This window comes from Rana temporaria, chromosome 4 (assembly GCF_905171775.1).
Source record: "Rana temporaria chromosome 4, aRanTem1.1, whole genome shotgun sequence".
NCBI classification, from domain to species: Eukaryota; Metazoa; Chordata; class Amphibia; order Anura; family Ranidae; genus Rana; species Rana temporaria.
This window is the reverse complement of record NC_053492.1, coordinates 129,443,831-129,464,818: the sequence shown is the minus strand read 5'-3', so window position 1 is coordinate 129,464,818 and position 20,988 is coordinate 129,443,831. Positions and strand designations below refer to the sequence as shown.

The 20,988-nt window shown below is 44.0% G+C and overlaps 1 protein-coding gene across 1 annotated transcript in view; it reads left to right on the top strand.

Annotated features, from left to right (window-relative positions):
• The window catches only part of SERPINE2 (serpin family E member 2), a 101,184-nt gene that overhangs the window by 64,384 nt on the left and 15,812 nt on the right, over positions 1–20,988 (top strand). The window contains exons 3-6 of the mRNA XM_040349050.1: positions 2,663–2,890; positions 4,192–4,389; positions 12,251–12,446; positions 18,085–18,185. Coding sequence (XP_040204984.1) covers positions 2,663–2,890; positions 4,192–4,389; positions 12,251–12,446; positions 18,085–18,185 — 723 coding nt within the window. The remainder of the gene's footprint in view (positions 1–2,662; positions 2,891–4,191; positions 4,390–12,250; positions 12,447–18,084; positions 18,186–20,988) is intronic.

Genomic DNA, 20,988 nt, shown 5'->3' with positions numbered 1-20,988 from the left:
GTTGAGCCCAAAATGCTGGTCCTGAGTCTCCTATCGGGCCCACACACACCTGCACAATCAGTGTGCTGATCAGCTCTAATGCCTGAACCCAGGACTGGGGATTTTATTAACAATTGAGGAAACTGGAATGTCAGTTTCCTCTGTAAACTGCAAGCTCTCTGGAGCCCCTCAACCAGTCCAGTTGAAAACCCTGGGTCACCACACCCCTGGGGTACCACACTACTAATAAATAAATAAATAAATATATATAATTATTCCTCTTATACTGTATGGAGTTTAGTCCAATATTTTTAAAAGTAGCACAAAATGAAAGTTTCCCATAGCATCCTTCACTTTTATAGAGTAGAAATATTTGAAGTTTAAGTCGGCTCAAAATGTTTTTGGTTTTGGATATTGTGGGGGATGGGTTAGAACCCTTGTCAGGTTTAACCACTTGCCGACCTCCTCATGTACATATACGTCAGCAAAATGGCACGGACAGGCACATGTACGTACCGGTACGTCCTCTGCTTGACGTGGGTCGGGGGTCCGATCGGGACCCCCCCCCCGGTACATGCGGCGGTCGGTAAGCCTCGGGGAGCGATCCGGGACGACGGCGCGGCTATTCGTTTATAGCCGCCCCGTCGCGATCGCTCCCCGGATCTGAAGAACGGGGAGAGCCGTATGTAAACACGGCTTCCCCGTGCTTCACTATGGCGGCGCATCGATCGAGTGATCCCTTTTATTAGGGAGACTCGATCGATGATGTCGGTCCTACAGCCACACCCCCCTACAGTTGTAAACACACACAAAGTGAACCCTAAATGTTACAGCGCCCCCTGTGTTTAACTCCCAAACTGCAACTGTCATTTTCACAATAAAGAATGCAATTTAAATGCATTTTTTGCTGTGAAAATGACAATGGTCCCAAAAATGCTCTATTTTTGTTTATAGCGCAAAAAATAAAAACCGCAGAGGTGATCAAATACCACCAAAAGAAAGCTCTATTTGTGGGGAAAAAAGGACGCCAATTTTGTTTGGGAGCCACGTCGCACAACCGCGCAATTGTCTGTTAAAGCGACGCAGTCCCGAACTGTAAAAACCCCTTGGGTCTTTAGGCAGCATATTGGTCCGGTCCTTAAGTGGTTAAATTGCTATGTGTACCTGTCTAGGGTATTTTAACAAATTTCCTGAACAAAAACGAATAGGGAGTGAGGGGACATATTCCCATGCAGTCACAGACAGAAACTAATAGTCCTAATTGCTCAACTCCCCCCTAAACTAAACTTTCTTTTTTATTTTCCTGTGATGGTTATTTGGGTAATGAGGGGTACAGTCATAACTTGGATGGGAAGTCAAAGACTAGGATAAATCTATTGTTAAATCTTAACACCTTCCTCGCTATTTTAACAAGGTGTTTATGGGTTTGTCGATTTGAGAAATTAGGTGCTTGTGTGTTGGCAAATGCTGCCCTTTTTTTGTAAATATTGTATGTGAGATGACAACCAAAGAAATGCAAGCACCCCACTTAATCAGGAAGGGGCAGTGCCTATGTCTTAAACTTTTTATAAAGATTCCCTTTGGGGATCTGTACACCCTTTATCGGGGCTAGTAGTGGGCTGCCAGAGGCTCTCAAACCCTTCCTTACTCTATCCAAATTGAATTAATTTTGACTTGGACTTTAATAATTATTTCTTTAATGTGGTAAAAATTTACGTCAGTTCACCCATATTTTCAAATATATTATACTACTGAAATCCAAGTTTGCCAAAAGCAGATCTTGTTTTATGAGATACAAGATTTTTACCATTATTCCAAAAGAAATCATATTAAAATACGCTGGAACGGGAAGAGAAATGTTTCAGTCAAATATTTTCATGGCTATATTAATTGATTACAATATATATATCGGCATATTTTAAAGGATAAATCCACTTTCATTAGTGCCCTGCAGGTGCTGCAGCTGGTTTGTTTATGAAACCACTCCCATTAGACTCATTTTTCCACATGTTCACAGACACAAACCCAGGGATTTCCTCAAAATAAGGGTTCTATTACATTGGCAGCCCACCCGGCGGGCGCCGCTTTGCTCAGTGGGCGGGCGGATGACAGGTCACTGTGCAGAGATGGACCTGTCGGGGCCCCACTCCTATGGGGAGATCAGATAAAAATGGGCCGCTTGTCTGTTTTCATCTGATCTGCCAGACAGATGGAAAAATAGGGCCACTATCTACCTGGATTTCATGGACAGGATCGGATAGAAGCGGGTGTAACCATCGGAGTGAATGGAGCGTCCGATCGGGTCCGCCTAAGAAAACTGACAGGCGAACCTGATCGGAAAGCCTGTGTGAAAGGGGCCCAACAAAAGGTAGGATTCTGCAACATAGTTTGTTAAAATCCTTGTAATGTACATGGATCACCCAGAGGGGGATATATATATATATATATATATATATATATATATATATATATATATATATATATATATATATACATACATACATACATTTGTTTTGTGTTTTTCTCAACAAAAGTGGAGTTACTCTTTTTAAAGGTGAAAAAAACAATGTTCATAAATGGTAATCTACAAAATAGAAATTATATTCTGTTAGATTTTACCTTTCTATTTTTTTGCAAACATGTCTTATGTTAATAAATATGTATGTGTTTTTGTCGTGTGCAGTGGTTGGAAAAATACTAAAGCGAATCAACAAGGCGATAGTAGCAAAGAAGAATAAGGACATTGTCACCACAGCCAATGCTGTGTTTGCCAACAATGGATTCAAGATGGACGATGCCTTTGTCTGCAAGAATAGAGAGATTTTTCAGAGCCATGTAAGAAATGTTGACTTCCAGGACAGATACACAGCTGCTGCTATGATCAACCAGTGGGTAAAGAATGAAACAAAGGGTGAGTATCTCTTTTAGATGTTCTGCTAGTGTCTTTTTTTTACAGGGGACAGCTGGATTAAATGCTAAGTATGGAAAAATAAAGAAGCTTGTTAGTAACCTGGAATTTCATGTCCTATTTACAGTGCAAATCAAATTTTGTGTGTGTGTGTGTGTCGGCACAGTGGTGTAGTGGGTAGCACTCTCACCTAGCATTAAAAAGGGTCACTTGTTCGAATCCCAACCAGGTCACGACCTGCCTGGAGTTTGCATGTTCTCCACTCCAAAGACATGCTCGTAGGTTAAATGTATTCTGCAGAGCTTTTTTTTTCTCAGAAAATGGGTGCAGGAACTCAACCATGACCCGTTCAGATTTCACAAACAGTAGAAGGGTCTTAAAGGTGCATTAAATACCATGATTGCATTACATACGGAGTACAGAGTTCAGGGGGGGGTTACACACAGAGTGCAGAGCTGTCACTTGTAAACACAGAAACCAGACTTCTGTGTTTGCAAGTGATTGTGGTGAGCGGGCACCAAAGGGTCTGAGCCAGAGGTGGTGGAACTGAGTTCCCCCAGAAAAAAAGCCCTGGTATTCTGTCTAAAATTGGCCCCAGTATATGAATGTTAGTTGGGAACCTTGGAGTGTAAGCTCCTTGAGGGTAGGGACTGATGTGAATGTACAATGGGGAGGGCTCTGATGGGGGACACCTGTGGGATGGCTCTGATGGGGGACACCTGCTTGGGGGGCTCTGATGGGGGACACCTGCTTGGGGGTGGGGGGCTCTGATGGGGGACACGTTTGTGAAGGGAAGGAGTTAGTAAGATGACCATGCCCATGTAGGGGGGCCAGCAATATTTCTGCACCCAGGCGTCTGTGACCCTAGGATCGGCCCTGGAAGCATGCCAGGAATTACTATGCAGGCATGGCTAGTGGGAAGATTTTGGCTGGTAGGATCTGAACAATGTTACAGGCTGTGGCCAAGACAATCGTGCACCGAGGCAAAAAGGGTAACTGTTCTTTCTCATTCAGTGGTATTCTGAAATATACCTTTTAACTAAAGGAAATTTGTCACACATTTTTTGCAGGAAGAAAAAAAAGGCTAATTCCCAGCACACCTTGCAATAGGTTTTGTTTACCTAATAATCTGTTCCTGTTTGGGACTGTATGCAGTGCATGTGACACCTTTTTATTATCTGCTGTCCTAGATCCATAGTATTTTTTTTTTTTTTTTTTTTTTTTTTAGTATAGACAGTGCCATCTTGTATGCATTCTATTTGGTAATCCTTTTAATCTTAATGCAATCTATTTATGTCTTGTAGGCATGATCGACAACCTGTTGTCCGCTGATTTATTGGACAGCTCCCTGACCAGGTTAGTTGTAGTCAATGCACTGTATTTCAAGGGACTTTGGAAATCTCGTTTCCAGCCTGAAAACACAAAAAAACAAACTTTCCATGGACCAGATGGCAAGACTTCTCAAGTACCAATGCTGACCCAGCTTTCCCTGTTCAGGAGTGGTGGGTATTTTTTATTTGGTATAGACTTTTTTTTTTTCTCAAACATTAAATTATGTGTTACCTAAATAAATAAATTATATATATATATATATATTTCCCTAATATTTACAGTATGTTTACATATGTGTATTTTGTCATTTGTAGTCCTAGATCATTATTATTTCTTGATCATACATCACGAGACAGACTTAATTACTTAATGGGTTATGCAGTCACCACAGATGATTGGACACTGTTAAACCCAATTAGAATAGAGTTCCTCCCCTATATAACCCCTCCCAAATGGCGAGTGCCTCAGTTTTTTCGCCAGTGTTAAGGTGGTTGGTCACGTTCAACATGTGCTAAGAAGAAAAATGCTCTTTTGATGGTCTGGCTGCGGAGACCTAGGAGCTATAACCGGATCCATTACTCAGGCTGATATCAAAGGCCTAAGATGGTTGGTACCCGGGCCTTGTGTTGAGAAGAAACAAGGTTTGCCTGTAATGTCTCTCTGCGGAGGTCTGGGCTCTGGGATCCAGACTTTGGTGTACTAATACATACGTGGCACGAAAAGTTTCTGGCAGAGCTTTCTACAGGTCCAGGTATGAGGTTTTCTCTACTAAAATCCTATGTAAACCTGAAGGTTGGCACAACTTGCCCCCCGTGATGGGTGAACTTTGGAACTACTTTGGTAGCTTTCCTGCGGCGTGGATAAGGTAAGAGAGAGATATTTTTTTATATTTATATATTCTCTTCCTGGAGTAGGATGTCTTTCCTGGTTTTCACCACTGGAGGGAGTAAGTAAAACCTGGTGTTTTTCTTACAGGATACACATGCTCAGTGAAGTCAGTCATAATGAACACCACTCCCCTCCTTAAGCTGCACTCTCTGCCACAAACGGATTCAGGGGTCCTCAGATGCCCCTTGGTAATCTCTCCCCCACTTCCTCGTCTCCTACGGGCCACCATGCGCGCGCACGCTAGAAACAATCGTTCGCACCAAAACAATCGTGTGTGCACCGGAAACGATCGTTCGCGCAAGAAATGATCGTTTGTGCACCGGAGGCAATCGTTTGCGGAAACGATCATTTGCGCCAAAAACTATTGTTTCTGATAGGTGGAGACATGGATAGGTGGAGGGCCCAAAGTGATTGCAGTGTCCGTGCTAAGTGCAGGATACCTGTGTGCAGGCGCCAAGAGGCTGGTTCAAAAGCCCGGCACGCCAGAGCCTTCTGTAAGCAGCATGGACACGGAGCTGTGGGCTGTAAGCATCGCTGTGGATTGAACCAGGCATACCCAAGACTCCTACTCTGCATCAGGTTGTGCAGTGAGCTGATATGTTTGTGTATTGTAAGACTATAGCACAACAGTGATTGCATTTATATATTGTAGATAGTACCTTTGCTTTGCAGTAAGGACTATGTCTCCTAGAAGAGGGTCTAGGGCAAATAAAAAGGCACCAGAAAATCCCCCACGAACGGCTAAGGATTCTGAGCTTGCCTGCAGTTTACCATCCCCCTCTGTTAGCCTGATGGCAGCCTCACAAGATGAGCCCCTGTCTGGTTTTGCAGCCTCTCCTATGGCAGCTTCTGTATATGTCACTGAGGGCGCTTTAAATGTGGCTATGGTTGGTCTGGAAGGAAGGTTTGCTAATATTGTCGCAACCTCCTTGAGAAATAGCAGAACACTGGGTAGATCCCCTTTATCTGCTTTGGCTCTCTCATTGGATGAGCCTTCTGAGAGTGAAAAATCACACTCTGGAGATGAGGATCATGTGCAGTCTGAGGACTCAGAGGATGAAAGGTTTCCTGCGACTTCTCAGTCGCTAAAGATGCAGGTGCAATATTATGCAGAGATGATGCGTGCCACTTACAAATTGCCTCCTGTTGAAGCATCTAGGCCCTCTGTTTCCTCTTTGGATCTCGGAAATCCCTGCAGGCTGCATGCTCCTTTCTAGTTCATCCCTTGCTGGATAAACTGATGTATGATGACTGAGTTCACCCAGACAAACTGTTTTCTCCTCCTAAGCAGTTTTCCCTCCTTTATCCTATGGAGGAAGGTTTCACCAAAAAATGGGGGGTACCTGCTATTGATGCAGCTATTTCTTGTGCAAGCAAAAGCCTGACCTGTCCTATTGACAACGCGCAGGGTTTCAAGGATCCAACTGATAAGGAGCTGGAATCTCTATTAAAAGCCTCCTCTGCCATTGCTAGGCCTGTAGTGCAACCTGCTGTTGCAGCCATTGGTGTATGTCGGTTCCTCAAGGAACAAATGAAGCAGATGATTAACCTCCTCCCTTCTGAGGAGATTGAGGTTTATGAGGACCTTCCTAAGGCCTTGTGCTTTGCGATTGATGCGATTATAGACTCTGTTCAGCAAGCATCTTGCTTGAATCTCCTGCAGGTACACATGCGCAGGTCCCTTTGGTTAAAACATTGGGAGGCCAAAGCTTCCTGCAAGAAATACTTGGCAGCATTCCCCTTTGGGGGTGAGCGCCTGTTTGGAGATGACCTGGATAAATGCATCCAAAAGATTACCGGAGGCAAGTCTACCCTATTGCCGGTTAAAAGAAAGAGTAAGCGTTCCTCATTTAAACATACTCTTTCTCCAGCCCCTGGAGCCTCAGTCTCCAGGCAGTGGCGACAGCCGCCCCAGTCTAACCCTAGGGAAAAGCCCAGAGCCAAGCCCAAGGGCAAAAAAGGACTTGGGCTTCAAAGTCTAAACAGACCCCTAAAATTTCCAGAAAAAATAAGGCCTCTACTACTGGCCTTGGAACACCTGTTGTCCCAAGGGGTAATCTTGGAATTGACTCCAGAGGGTCAGGATTCTATTCAAACCTGTTTACGGTTCCAAAACCAAATGGGGATGTCGGACCTATCCTAGATCTAAAGGGTCTGAATCAGTTTCTGAACATTCGCTCCTTCCGCATGGAGTCTGTTTGCTCAGTTTCCACCCTTCAGAGAGGAGAATTCCTGGCATCAATAGACAAGGATGCATATCTGAATTCGCCGATATTTCCCGCTCACCAAAAATTCCTAAGGTTTGCGGTGGGCTGGTGTACCTGGATCTCTCTCCCTTGTGATGCTCACTGGAATTTCTTAGACCTTGGGCGTGCATCATTTAGCTAGCCCTAAAGGTGCCATTTCAGGAATATTTTCCAGCAGGAGTCCGTCTTTACTCATCTCAGCACCTCCCATGACATTTTGAACAGCAAAGATGAACAATGAAGATTTCCATGTAAAAACTGTAGTCCTCTCTTCACCCAGATGGGGTATAGGGTAGCATATGAGTAATGGGGTGGACATTTATTCATGTGCATGGCGCTAGGGATGAATGCTGGCTGGAGCGATTCCTCATCCAACATGAATAATCACAGAATCTACCTTATCAATTTAGGCCTTAAAGGGGTTGTAAAAGGGGGGGAAAAAAATCCCCTAAATAGCTTCCTTTACCTTAGTGCAGTGCTCCTTCACTCCCCTTATTCTTCGATTTTGCTTTTAAATGTCCTTATGTCTTCTGAGAAATCCGCACTTCCTGTTCTTCTGTCTGTAACTCCACACAGTAATGCAAGGCTTTCTCCCTGGTGTGGAGAAAGCCTCTTGAGGGGGCGGGCAGGCAAGTCGGGACACTCTCTACTTTGCAGATAGAGAAAGGAGCTGTGTGTTAGTGGGCGTCCTGACACTCCTGCTCGCCCCCCCTACCCCCTCAAGAGGCTTTCTCCACACCAGGGAGAAAGCCTTGCATTACTGTGTGTAGTTACAGACAGAAGAACAGGAAGTGATGATTTCTCAGAAGAAATAAGGACATTTTAAAAGCAAAATCGAAGGATGCGCTAAGTGGAGGAGGACTGCACTAAGGTATAGGAAGCTATTTAGGGAAAAAAAGTAATTCCTTTACAACCCCTTTAACCATTGTAGGTATTAAAAACAATATTCCTCATTAACTCAAACCTAAGTGAAGCATGCAGAAATAAAAATGTTTCTCTGCAACAGTCTTCATTATATAGATTCAAACATTTTTTTTTTCTTCCAATCCAGTATTTTAGCAGGACTTTAGCAGAACTTAAACACTTTTTTTTTTTTTTTTTTTTAGTTTACTATTTATTTATTTATTTTTCCGGACCCAAGTGGACTCAAAGGTCTTCAGAGTCGGTTCACACTAGGGAGACATGACTTCCAGCACGACTTTCAGAGGCGACTCCGACACGACTTGAACCACAGGGCGATCTGGGGCGATTTACAACACAACTTGAAGTCGTCTCCAGGACAGGAGACTTTCCAGTGGCCAATCAAACAACAATCAGCTCTAGGGGAGGGAGAGGTTTGCCTGAGAAATTATGTTATCTTCCTGGAAAGTCGCTTCAGTTAAGACTTGGATCAGACTTGGAGACGACTTCCATTGAAATCAATGGGTACAAATCGCCTACAAGTCGGATTGAAGTAGTACAGGAACTTCTTTTGAAGTCGGAGCGACTCGAGTCGTGTGTATTAACACCGCTCCCATTCACTTGCATTGTTTTTCTCGACAGCCCGACTTGGGACGACTTGAGACGACTTCAAGTCGGATCCCAAGTCGCCCCAGTGTGAACCGGCTCTTACAGAACATTTTACCCAAACACATATTCTGACTCAGAAGTCAGCCTCCCAACTTTGCAAATATATCTGATCATTAGCAACAAACAAAGAATTGATGGATAAATAACATTACATCATTAACACTTCACGATTGACACTCTGGAAATTCAAAAGGTAAATATCCAGAATAGTCACTCTGGCTGTTATTCAAACAAACTTTCCCATCATATTTTAGTACCTCATGGACTCAATATATGCAGCAATGTATTTTGATCCTGGTTACTTAATTTCAGTAACTCTTCAAACATTTCTCTTTAATTTCTCTTTTTTTTTTTTTTACCAAAATCCCATTATCAATTTTAATTTATCCCCAAACTTTTAGGGAAATATATATCATCAGGAACATGGGCCTAATAACCCCTATTCCCAGAACAAGAAACACAATATGAGACAAACACTTACTTAAGATACTTTTACTTTTTTTATATAATCTTTATTTTCAAAAAAGTTTTTGCATAGGAAAAACAAACATACAGTTGTAATGTCGGCCAACATGGCCCAGCAATTAGAATACAGGCAATGTAACAGTCCCCTGGCATGTCAATAGGGATCCTGTCCCGGGCTGTCAAGCGAAGCATATGTGGCAAAAAAAAAATGTCTCCGGGGCGTGCCTGCGCCTGGAGGCGCGGCCTGGGGAATAGTGAACAGCATATGTAGGACATGTTCTGAGCTATAACCATAGTGGATCTACCCACCCGCACCACCTAAGCCCACCCCGGAAAGGAGGTAAGTCCCTCCGTCTGTCAGGATAATCAAAAACAGGCCTCTGCGCCTCGGACCCTCATGCCATGGGGGAACTAAGGAAGGGAAAAAAAAAAAAAAAAAAAAAGGGGGGACTCATACAGTAAGGGAGGGGAAAGGGGGAAAGGGGAGGGGGTAACTTCCGGTACATGTGCATCAACATCAAAAAGGCATTAAATAAACTATAGAGTTTCCATTATGGCTCTAACAGCCCACTGCAGCATCATCAGGGTCCCCAGCGGCACTCCCCCCTCCTGCCCTGGGCCCCCTTCCAGAGGGGGACACCCCCTGGGGGGGCCCAGGCACAGGCAGCTCCTCAGGTCCTACATAGTGTATCCAAGTCGCCCATATGGAGTAGAATTTATCGTATTTGTCTTTGCACTGCGCCATCCACTTCTCTGCCTCCATAATTTTGTTCACCATACACACCCGCGGGTCGGTACTGTGGGCGTCTTCCAATGTATCGGAATCAGCCGTCTGGCCGCATTGAGCAAATGGGGCAGTGCAGATTTGCAATATTGGCTGACCGGGACCGTAGGGAAGTGAAGCAGGGACTCAAAGGGAGAGTCCGGAAGCGCCACATCCAAGATCAATTTGACCTGGGCATGTACATCCTGCCAGAAGGGGCACAGTTTGGGGCACTCCCACCAAATGTGCAGGAAGGTGCCCCTCTGGCCGCACTCCCGCCAACATGCATCCGAAAGGGAGGAGTATATCTGAGCAAGTCTAGTTGGGACCCTATACCATCTGGTGAGGACCTTGTAGCTATTTTCTTGCATCCTTGTATCAACCGTGCTCGAGTGCGTTAGTCTGTATAGGTGGTCCAGCTGCGGCTTAGTGAAGTTGTGTTGCAGGTCTCTTTCCCACTCCCTTATGAACCTGGGCTTCCCATCCTCCCGTAGGGAGTATATCAGGGCATATAGCACAGAGATGGCATGGGGGACAGCCTCCCGGGCCATACAGAGGCGCTCGAAGGGGGACGCCTGTTAAGATACTTTTACTAATCAAATAATACCTTTTGAATTCATTAACTAGTTACCGACCAGCCGCCGAAATTATACGGCGGCAGGTCGGCTCCCCTGAGCGAGAGCCTGTAGCTCTACGTCGCCTCGCGAAGCGGCCACTAGGGGTGCGTGTGCGCCACTTTTGCGCAAACCAATCCATAAACGTTTATTGCGATTTTTTTTTTTTTTTTGTAAAATATGTAGAAGAATACGTATCGGCCTAAACTGAGGAAACATTTTTTTTTTTTTTTATATTTTTGGGGGATATTGATTATAGCAAAAAGTAAAAAATATTCATTTTTTTCAAAGATGTCGCTCTATTTTTGTTTATAGCGCAAAAAACTAAAAGCCGCAGAGGTGATCAAATACCACCAAAAGAAAGCTCTATTTGTGGGGAAAAAAAGGACACCAATTTTGTTTGTTTGGAGCCACGTCGCACGACCGCGCAATTGTCAGTTAAAGCGATGCAACGCCGAATCGCAAAAAGTGCTCTGGTCTTTGACCAGCAATATGGTCCGGGGGTTAAGTGGTTAAACACAATAAAACCACTTTCTCATTCCACATTCATTTGGCCATTCCATTCATTCTTAATTTTCAGAAATATTTTCCATATTCCCTTCATAGACATAGTCCCCAAACAGCAGCTTACATGTTTTTGTAATATTTAACCACATTACAACACTTTCAACTAACGGTAAAATAGTAGGGCAGTTCCTGATATGAGATGGGTCCACTGCATCCAGGGCTGGACTGGGACAAAAATTTGGCCCTGGACTTCATCCAGACTGGCCCACTTTGACAGGCCTCTCCCATGGCGGCCGGACAACTCCCGCACCCCCTCCCCAGCCAACCAAGCCCCCTCTCCCCCTTCACTAGCCGTTTTACTTTATTAGAGTAGAACGGCTGGTACTGGTACTCTTATAGGCAGTACCAGTGGGGCAGCTAGACATTATTTCTGCCGGGGCAAAGAATCAGTTCATTGCCCCCCTTATGGGACAAGATTAGGCAGAAGTGAGAAACTCCCAGGCCGCTGTCACTATAACCGGCCCACTGAGCCATCGGCCCACCGGGAAACTCCCTGTAGTCCCAATGGCCAGTCCATCCCTGACTGCATCCCACACTCTAGTTGGACTCCTGTCTCTCAATAAATTGACAGAAGAACAGGAAGCAAATGAGTGTTGCCAGTAGCAACTCCTAAGTCCTGGCTGCCTGTGTTATTCACTACAGCAAATACTATGGATATTTGCTGCAGACAATATTCCTTTTATTTTCTACCCCTACCTGAACTGGCTTGCAGATTGTGCAAATGTATTTTAGATGAAGAGGGGTCTATTGTAGCTGCTGCAGGGTCTATTGTTACTGGGGGGTTTAATGGTTCTGAGGGATTTATTTATGCTAGAGAATTTATTGTTGCTAATGGCGAGTAAGAAATGCATATTGGCACCTCTCAATCTGAGGCTATAACCCTCTTCTTCTTTTTTTTTTTTTGTATGAAAAAATACAGGGTCAGCCAGTACTCCTAGTGGCCTGTGGTACAATGTAATAGAGCTGCCTTATCACGGTGGAAGTGTCAGTATGATGGTTGCACTGCCCACTGATGAAAATACCCCTCTCTCTGCAATTATCCCTCACATCAGTACGAAAACCTTGCAGAGTTGGATGACCATGACACCGAAGAGAGTCCAGCTCGTTTTACCAAAGTAAGTGCTTGACAGATGCTTAATGCATTTTTAGTAAGGATGGTAACAATTAGGGGTCTGTATACATGGGCTTTGGTTTATTGCAGAACTGTCTTTCACTCCATGAAAATCAATGGAAATGCAAAAGTGGCTTGAAGCAGCTTGGTGTGGAACTTGGACAAATGTCAGATGCAGATAAGGAGGAGGTCCAGTAAAGGTCAAGAGCACCTAATAAAAGAACTCTGCTTTCTTAAAACGTTGACTTTAAGTCTCCTTTTTACTGGCCAGGCCAGTAAAGTACAAGCAAGTTGGCCTCCCTAGGGAGGGGGGCAGGCCAGATTTTGACCATCTTGGGTCTTATTGAGATTTCAGTAGGAGAGTTTATGGGGAGTCTGGAAGCAAACAAAGAAAACGTCTGTACCCTTTCATTACTGAACAGACTATAGCACTACCATTCCAGCACATGCCTACACAACTGTTATATACTTTTCTGCAGTGTCTCGGGGGCTGATTTCTCCACTTCATGAACTGATCTTCCTCCTCTGCTCTCCTTGATATTCCTACTAGCCTATCACTGTTGTTTTGTCTCAAATGTCACTTTATGAAATAAACATACCCCCTGAGGCTCAATATTGTATGGAGGGATATGGTGGTTTGCTGATTTTTAACAAAAAGCCACAGGCAGATTATCCCACTAAGACAGGGAGGGAGAATCAAATGTAGTTCAGTACCATTACTGGCCTATAATAATGTGAAAAAGTCATATTTTCCCATTTCTAGTCTACACTGCTTACCTGTGCTCTCGCGCGCGCTCTCTCTCTTGTTCATACAAGGACCTCTACTTTTGTATTAGACCATGTTGGCTTTTCTATTCCAGTATGAATGGATTCTACAATAATACTATTTGTGTTTGAAGAGGTTTGTTTGCATGTCATGAGATGGGCAGACTACCTCTTTGGTATTTGCAAACATCTGCCACCATTGTGCTGTATACTGTTTTATGCATTAGGGACTTTTTTGTGCTGTTGGCATTTACAACTCAATGGTGTTGTGACCCTTGCAAACTTTTCCCTGTGTAGTAGTGTTTCTTAATCTAGGGTCGGGACCCAAACTGGGTTACGAACATGTTTGGGATAGGTCACAGTTGACTTTGTGGAGGAGAAATTAGCAGATAATTGGCAAATTATGGCACTGTGACTATGATTGACAGCATTGACACATATAGGAAGCTGGAGCATGGCAAAGGTGAAGTGGCAGTTATAGGGTTCAGCTAAACTATTTTTAATAGTAACAGGGGTGTTTTACAATGATCAGCTTTTAATAATTTATGTAAATTATTTATCCCAATGGGTGGGTGGGGTTTAAAGGTGGTTGTAAAGGTAAAACATTCCCTTACTAGCTTCCTTTACCTTAGTGCAGTCCTCCTTCACTTACCTCGTACTTCGATTTTGCTTTTAAATGTCCCTATTTCTTCTGAGAAATCCTCACTTCCTGTTCTTCTGTTTGTAACAACACACAGTAATGCAAGGCTTTCTCCCTGGTGTGGAGAAAGCCTCTTGAGGGGGGGGGGGCGAGCAGGAGTGTCAGGACACTCTACTTTGCAGATCGAGAAAGGAGCTTTGTGTTAGTGGGCATCCTGACACTCCTGCTCGCCCACTCCCCCCTCAAGAGGCTTTATCCACACCAGGGAGAAAGCCTTGCATTACTGTGTGTAGTTACAGACAGAAGAACAGGAAGTGAGGATTTCTCAGAAGAAATAAGGACATTTAAAAGCAAAATCGAAGGATGAGGTAAGTGAAGGAGGACTGCACTAAGGTAAAGGAAGCTAGTTAGGGGGAAAATATTATTTCCTTTACAACCCCTTTAACTGGTGCTGTAACTGCTTAAAGCGGATGTGCCATGGGAACAAAATATTAAAAGTCAGCAGCTACAAATACTGCAGCTGCTGACTTTTAATAATAGGACACTTACCTGTCCTGGAGTCCAGCGCCGATCGCAGCAGAGCACGAGCGATCGCTCGTCACTCTGCTGCTCCCCCCGCCATCCACGCTGAGGGAACCAGGAAGTGAAGCGCTGCGGCTTCACTGCCCGGTTCCCTACGGCGCATGCGCGAGTCGCGCTGCGCCCGCCGATTGGCTCACACGCTGTGTGCTGGGAGCCGAGTGTTCCCAGCACACAACGGGCGACAGACGGGATGTGACGGAATGCCCGTCTTTCGCCCGTATCGTGTGGCCGGAAGTGGGTGCAAATACCTGTCTTTAGACAGGTGTCTGCACCCCCCTCCCCCCTGAAAGGTGTCAAAAGTGACACCGGAGGGGGGGAGGGTTCCGATCAGCGGGACTCCACTTTAGGGTGGAGGACCGCTTTAAGAAGTGTTGGCAGGAGATTTTAGTTTCACTTCCCTTTTCCCAAAATGAAAATGCTGCCGTCCAAAGGTGTCTTCATTGCTCCTCCATTGGAGTGGAGACACCTTAAGCCAGGAAGTTTTCTAACAAAAGGTGAAACAAAAAGTGAAAGACTGGAAAAGGGAATGTGGCCACCACATTTAACAATTGATAAGCTGCAATAGTATATTTTGATTTGTTTAATACTGCTTTTAATATAGTATAGTATAGTATAGTATATGGCCTTATCAGCAAGGTGAGCGTGGGATGTTTACAACCGTGCCCATAGCACTGTGTCTTATTCGTTCTATTTTATAATGGATTTTACTCAATGCCATTATATATGTTGTTTGCAAGGATCGATATGGTCTGCAATACCAGATATTGACACATGCCATTGATTAAGTAGAAATGTTCCATCCTACTACTTTATTTCAAATTCCTGGTTTGTGCGTTATTTTTTTGTTATTCTTTGCTATTTGCAATAACCTCGCTATGGCTGATCAGTATTGAAGCGATGGGCTTCAAGAAAATGGCGGCCAGCAGACTTCCGGCCTGCATACATAAATACTCAGGCGGCACGACCAATCAGGTTCCCCAGATGAAGACACGTGACTGTGTCGTAACGCGTAAGGGATTGGCCGTGGACAGACGTACACCAGGAGTGACGTGAGACTGCACTGAGAACGCCACGGTCTATGGTTGATGCACTCGTTTTATTTTTCGCATGTAAGCGCATTTTTATTGTAATAAATGCTTCATAAGCTTTAATACCACACTATTGGAGGCCCTCTCTTCTGCCCCTTTGTTCCCGGGTACAGAGTCCTTTTTAGGTACTGAAGGGAGACTCATTAAGGCTTTTGCTATCTGGACCGTGAGACACTCCAGAAGTCCGTGGGATAGTGTATACATGTGGATACATCTCTGATTGTACTGCTAATTTGATCCATTGGTGAGGTGAGAGTTCTGGGAGACCAGATTGAAGTCTTTTTGGTGCAGTTTCTCATTCCTCTGGGATTGGTGGACATCTATTCTTATCCTTTAGCAGTGTTGACTGCCACTTCATTCATGGACTTTATTACTTGTTTTTACACCATTTGACCTATTTGAACACTTTTAGCACTTCATTTATATTTATATTTATATTTATTTTTTGGTCACTCCATATATATGTTTTTGGTCACTATATGATTATTTGTGTTTTTATATTTTGCACAACAGCCTTATTCCATTTATAGATCAGTGGGAACTGATTCCAGGGAATTATTAGAGCATCCGTTCTGTAGGCTAGAGGATCTCTCGTCCTGGACACAAAGTTGTTCAACTTCTTGTTGACCTTGGAAGTTAGCAGGTGTACACACGGGGTCCCCCATTTCTGGCATCTGGCCTGAAAGACATTGGGGTAGAGAGACCACTCTCCTGGTGATGGCTGCTGGCGACTCATGTAGTCCGCTTGCCAGTTTTCTATCCCTGGGATGAAGATTGCAGAAAGACAAGGAACATAATCTTCTGCCCATGCCAAATTTAAAATCGCCTCCTTCTGAGCACCCTGACTGTAGGTGCCTCCTTGGTAATTGATGTAGGCTACTGCAGTAGCATTATCGGATTGAATCCGAACCGGGTAGCCCTGTAACCTGTGTGTCCAGGTTCTGAGGGCTAGATATATTGCAGACTCTCTTCGTCTTGGCCCAGGTTACCTGGGCTGAGGCTTCTTCGAATACTGCTCCCCAGCCCGATAGGCTGGCATACGTAGACACCACCTTCCAGGTGACTGGGAGAAAGGATCTTCCTTTCCGCAAGTTTTCGGTCTTTAGCCATCAGTTGAAGCCAAGCGTTGAAGCTTTGGCGTACTTGTGGAGACAGATGCATGGGTAAATCCAGAGCTTGGATCTTTGTTCCAGGCAGTAAGGATACTGCTTTGAAGTAGTTTCGAATGCAACTGGGCGTAGGGGACAGCCTCAAACGAGGCTACCATCTTTCCTAATAGCCTAATGCAAAGGCGAATAGACGGCCCCCTCTTTGCCCTGACCTTGTGGATCAGGTCTTTCAGAGACTGTATCTTTGGCTCTGGCAGGAATACCCTGCTTTGGGCTGTGTCTATGTTCATGCCCAGATACTCTACCCTTCTTTGGGTTTGTAGAAAGGATTGTTTTAGGTTTACAATCCATCTTAAATGCTACAGGTATTTTACCGTAGTGAGCACAGTGTGATCCAATCCTGCCACTGATTGATCACAAGTAGATCATCCAGATAGGCTGTTACCGCTATGCCTTATGTCCTCAGATTTGCCAACAGAGGAGCTAGCACCTTTGTAAATACTCTAGGCGTGGTAGCTACCCCAAAGGGTAGGGCCACAAATTGAAAGTGGCGTTGTTCCACCGTTCAAACCTTAGGAATCTTTGGTGCACAGGATGGATGGGTACATGTAAATATGCGTCCTTGCTGTCTATGGACGTCCTGAATTCTCCACCTTGTAGGGTGGCGACCACGGATCGACTCGTTTACATTCGGAAATGGCGAATGTTCAGAAATCGTTTTAGAGATCTTGGATCCGGGATGGGTCTGACGTCTCCATTTTGGTTTTGGGATCACAAAGAGGTTTGAATAAAAACCTGAACTTGCTCTTTTTTGGGGGTACTTCTGTAACTACCCCTGAGACAGCAAGTGATCCAAACCCTTGAAGGTTCTTTCTTTCTTTCCTTCTTTCTTTCCTCCTTTCTTTCCTCCTTTCTTTATTTTTTTAATTTTTTTCTTTCCTTCCTTCCTTCCTTTTTCTGAAAATTTGCTTTGCAAATATTGTGCGACATAAAGAATTGCAACAACCATCCCAAGGCCTTTGCTTTCAGAAATTATATAATAATTGGGGGTTCTAAGTAATTTTCTAGTAAAAATGTGAGAAATGTCAGAATTGGTTTGGGCAACAAGTGGTTATTGTCCCATAGGTTAGCCACAGGTTCACTTTCAGTATCACATGATACAAGCTTGCTTGTGTATTCATAGTTTTTTTTGTTTTTTTTTTTTTATAATTTTTTATGTTATATACTATATTTATTGGCGTATAACACTCACTTTTTTACCCTGAAAATAGAGGGGTGTGGAAAGCTTTTTTTCTTCCTGAAACTTCCCTCTTAAAGTTGGGGTGCGTGTTATACGCCGATAAATACAGTAATTTGCTGATTTTGGAATGTGTATCCACAAACCTACCACCATATAATTCTTATGTTTACCTGCTAGTACCACAAATGGTTTCTTCTTCTTTCTTCTTCTTTCAATAGGTTCACAGTGGAGGCCGACGCTGATCTAAATGAACCTCTGAAAAACCTTGGCATCACTGATATGTTTGACACGTACAAAGCCAACTTCACAAAAATTACCAGTAAGTCTCTAAATTACTTTGCTCTATTCAAATCTTTTATATTTATCTTTGCAAATATCTCCCCTTTTCAGTTGTGAGTTATTACCTAGTTACTTTTTTTTTTTTTTTATGTACACATTTGCATTATAAGTAATGGAGGTGCAAGGTGCAGCAAGGACTTCCAGATTCTGAAAGACTGCCATGAGTATGATCTGCTCATTATGACTGAGACTTATTGTAAAGGGAGATCCACAGCATGAGATTTAGGGATTTGAAAAATGGAATATGTTTACGTTAATTATCACAAGAGATGTCTTCTATGTAGTGTCTGACAATTTGTATAAAAATAAATGTGCTGAGGATTGATATGGGGAAAAGCTGCAGTGTTTTAGTGCTATATAAATGAGGAAAGAGGGGCATACCTCTTGCATGTCTCTGCTTGCTAGGTATTGGCTCAAGGGTCGGTCTGTACACAACTTCTGAATGAAGATTGGCTGTTTGTGTGCTCTACCGCTATGCCACCATATATGACCGCTTTCTATCAGCTATGCTACTATATATGACCACTAAGGAAGTGGTGAGGGTATGGAATTTGCAGAGGACCCTATACCCCCCCCCCCCAAAGTATCTCTCTTGACATCCATACCAAACTATCAAGGACAAGGTTCTGGTATGTGTTTTTGGGGGCCCACTTTAATATAAGTATCAAACCTTCATCTAGGATAAGAGTATGTTAAAGATCAGGTGTATCCAAACCTTCTAAACAAAGGGTCAGTTTACTGTCCTTCAGACTATAGGGCGAAGGGGGGGGGGGGGGTGCACAGGCAGACTGTGGCCATTGGGTGTAGAAAATGTCCCAGCATCAGTTGAAGTAAATGATGACCCATCTTTGGTGACGGTGAGAGGAATTTTGCCCCATCATTGGTGTCATTGGGCCCTGCTGTCAGTGGGAGGAATTGTGCCCCGTCGTGGGTGTCATTGGTAGGAATTGTGCCCCATTATTGGTCATTGTGCCATATTGTTGGTGTCATTGGTAGAAATTGGGCCCATTGATGTCAGTGGGAGGAATTTGTGCCCCATCGTTTGTGTCACTGGTTCCCATTGTTGGTGTCATTGTGAGGAATTGTGCCCCTTCGTTGGTTTCGGTGAATATCGTGCCCCAGGGGCCTGAAAAAAGAAAACCAAGGGCCGCAGTTTGGAGACCACTGGTAAAGCTTAAGGCAATCCCAGCCATTTGTTTACAAACAGCTAGAAGTACTGTATCCAAAACTATCACTTGCCAGCACATTAAACTGTTTTTTTTTTTTTCTATTTATTTAGAAGTAGGTTGTATATGTCACACAAATGTGCCACTTCACCGACCGGTTTTGGGCATCCCCCAGGCATATTTTTGAAAGGAATTGTGCAATTATCTTGACCTTAAACATTTTTTTTCTGTTTTTTGTACATTTTTCCTCTAGGGCAGTGGTTTTCAACCTCAGTCTTGAAGGGCCAGATCCACAGCCGCCGAGCGCAACTTAACTTTTCAGAGTTAAGTTACACTGCCGCAAATCTCCCAAGTTAGGTGCCGATCCACAAAGCACTTACCTGGAAATTTGCGGCGGTGTAACTTAACTCCGTCCAGCGCAAGGCGTTCCTAATACAAATGGGCGATTCCCATTTAAATTGGGCGCGCTCCCGCGCCGGACGTACTGCGCATGCTCCGGGTAACTTACCCGACGTGCATTGCGCTAACTGACGTCGCTCCGACGTCATTTGCTTAGACGTTAACGTAAATGGCGTCCAGCGCCATTCACAAACGTCTTACGCAAACGACGTAGAGTTGAAAAATTTGACGCGGGAACGACGGCCATACTTAATTGGGCTTAGTCAAATAGGACTCGGCCCTATTTTTACGCGGCGTAACTCGAAGTAAACGACGTAGATTTAGCGCGACGGGCCCGTCGGAACGTTCGTGGATCGCCGTAAGTCTTAATTTGCATATTCTAGGCCGGCCGCAATGGCCTCGCCACCTAGCGGCCGGCCTAGAATTGCATCCTTAAGATCCGACAGTGTAATTCAATTACACATGTCGGATCTTCTGCCCATCTATGGTAAACTGATTCTGTGGATCAGTTCCATAGATAGAAACAGGGATACGACGGCGTATCAGTAGATACGCCGGCGTATCCCTTTTGTGGATTACCCCCCCCAAGTACCCACAACAGGCCATGTTTTTGGAACTTCCATTTGATAATAATAGCTGTTTTATCAAGTACCCCGTGGTGGGTACTTGAGGACTGAGATTGAGAAAATGGCAAAAAAAACATTTTATTTTTTTCATTTGAGTCTATTGATTTCAGTGAGGTTCGATTTTGTCACCCATACTTTAGTTATATTCTGCAAACCTACCTCGAACCCAACACCGGTACATTCGACTCATTCCTTCTGCCAACCTAAGCTAGCTATGGGACTGCTTTCTTTGATAGAATTCTTTATGCTAGCACTGTGTTTTTGGAAACTGAAGGAAATCTGTACTTGAAGAGCCCTGAATGATACGAACACTGTTCTCAAAGTAGGACTAAGGAATTGGGTAAAAAGTTTAGCTTGGAAACGTGCTTATTTTCCATGGACGTTTTTAAAGGATCCATTGTGTTTTTAAAATTCCATTTCTTTCTAACTGTTAGAAATAAATTCATTACTAAAACCCTTAGTTTGGAATATAAGCTAAGGATGTAAAGGAACAGCAAAACTATGGATGAAAGCTTCTTGCTATACTATCCATTTTCACTGGCCCTGATACAAAGCAGCACATAAACGGTAGTAATGGAGCAACTTGTGGGTT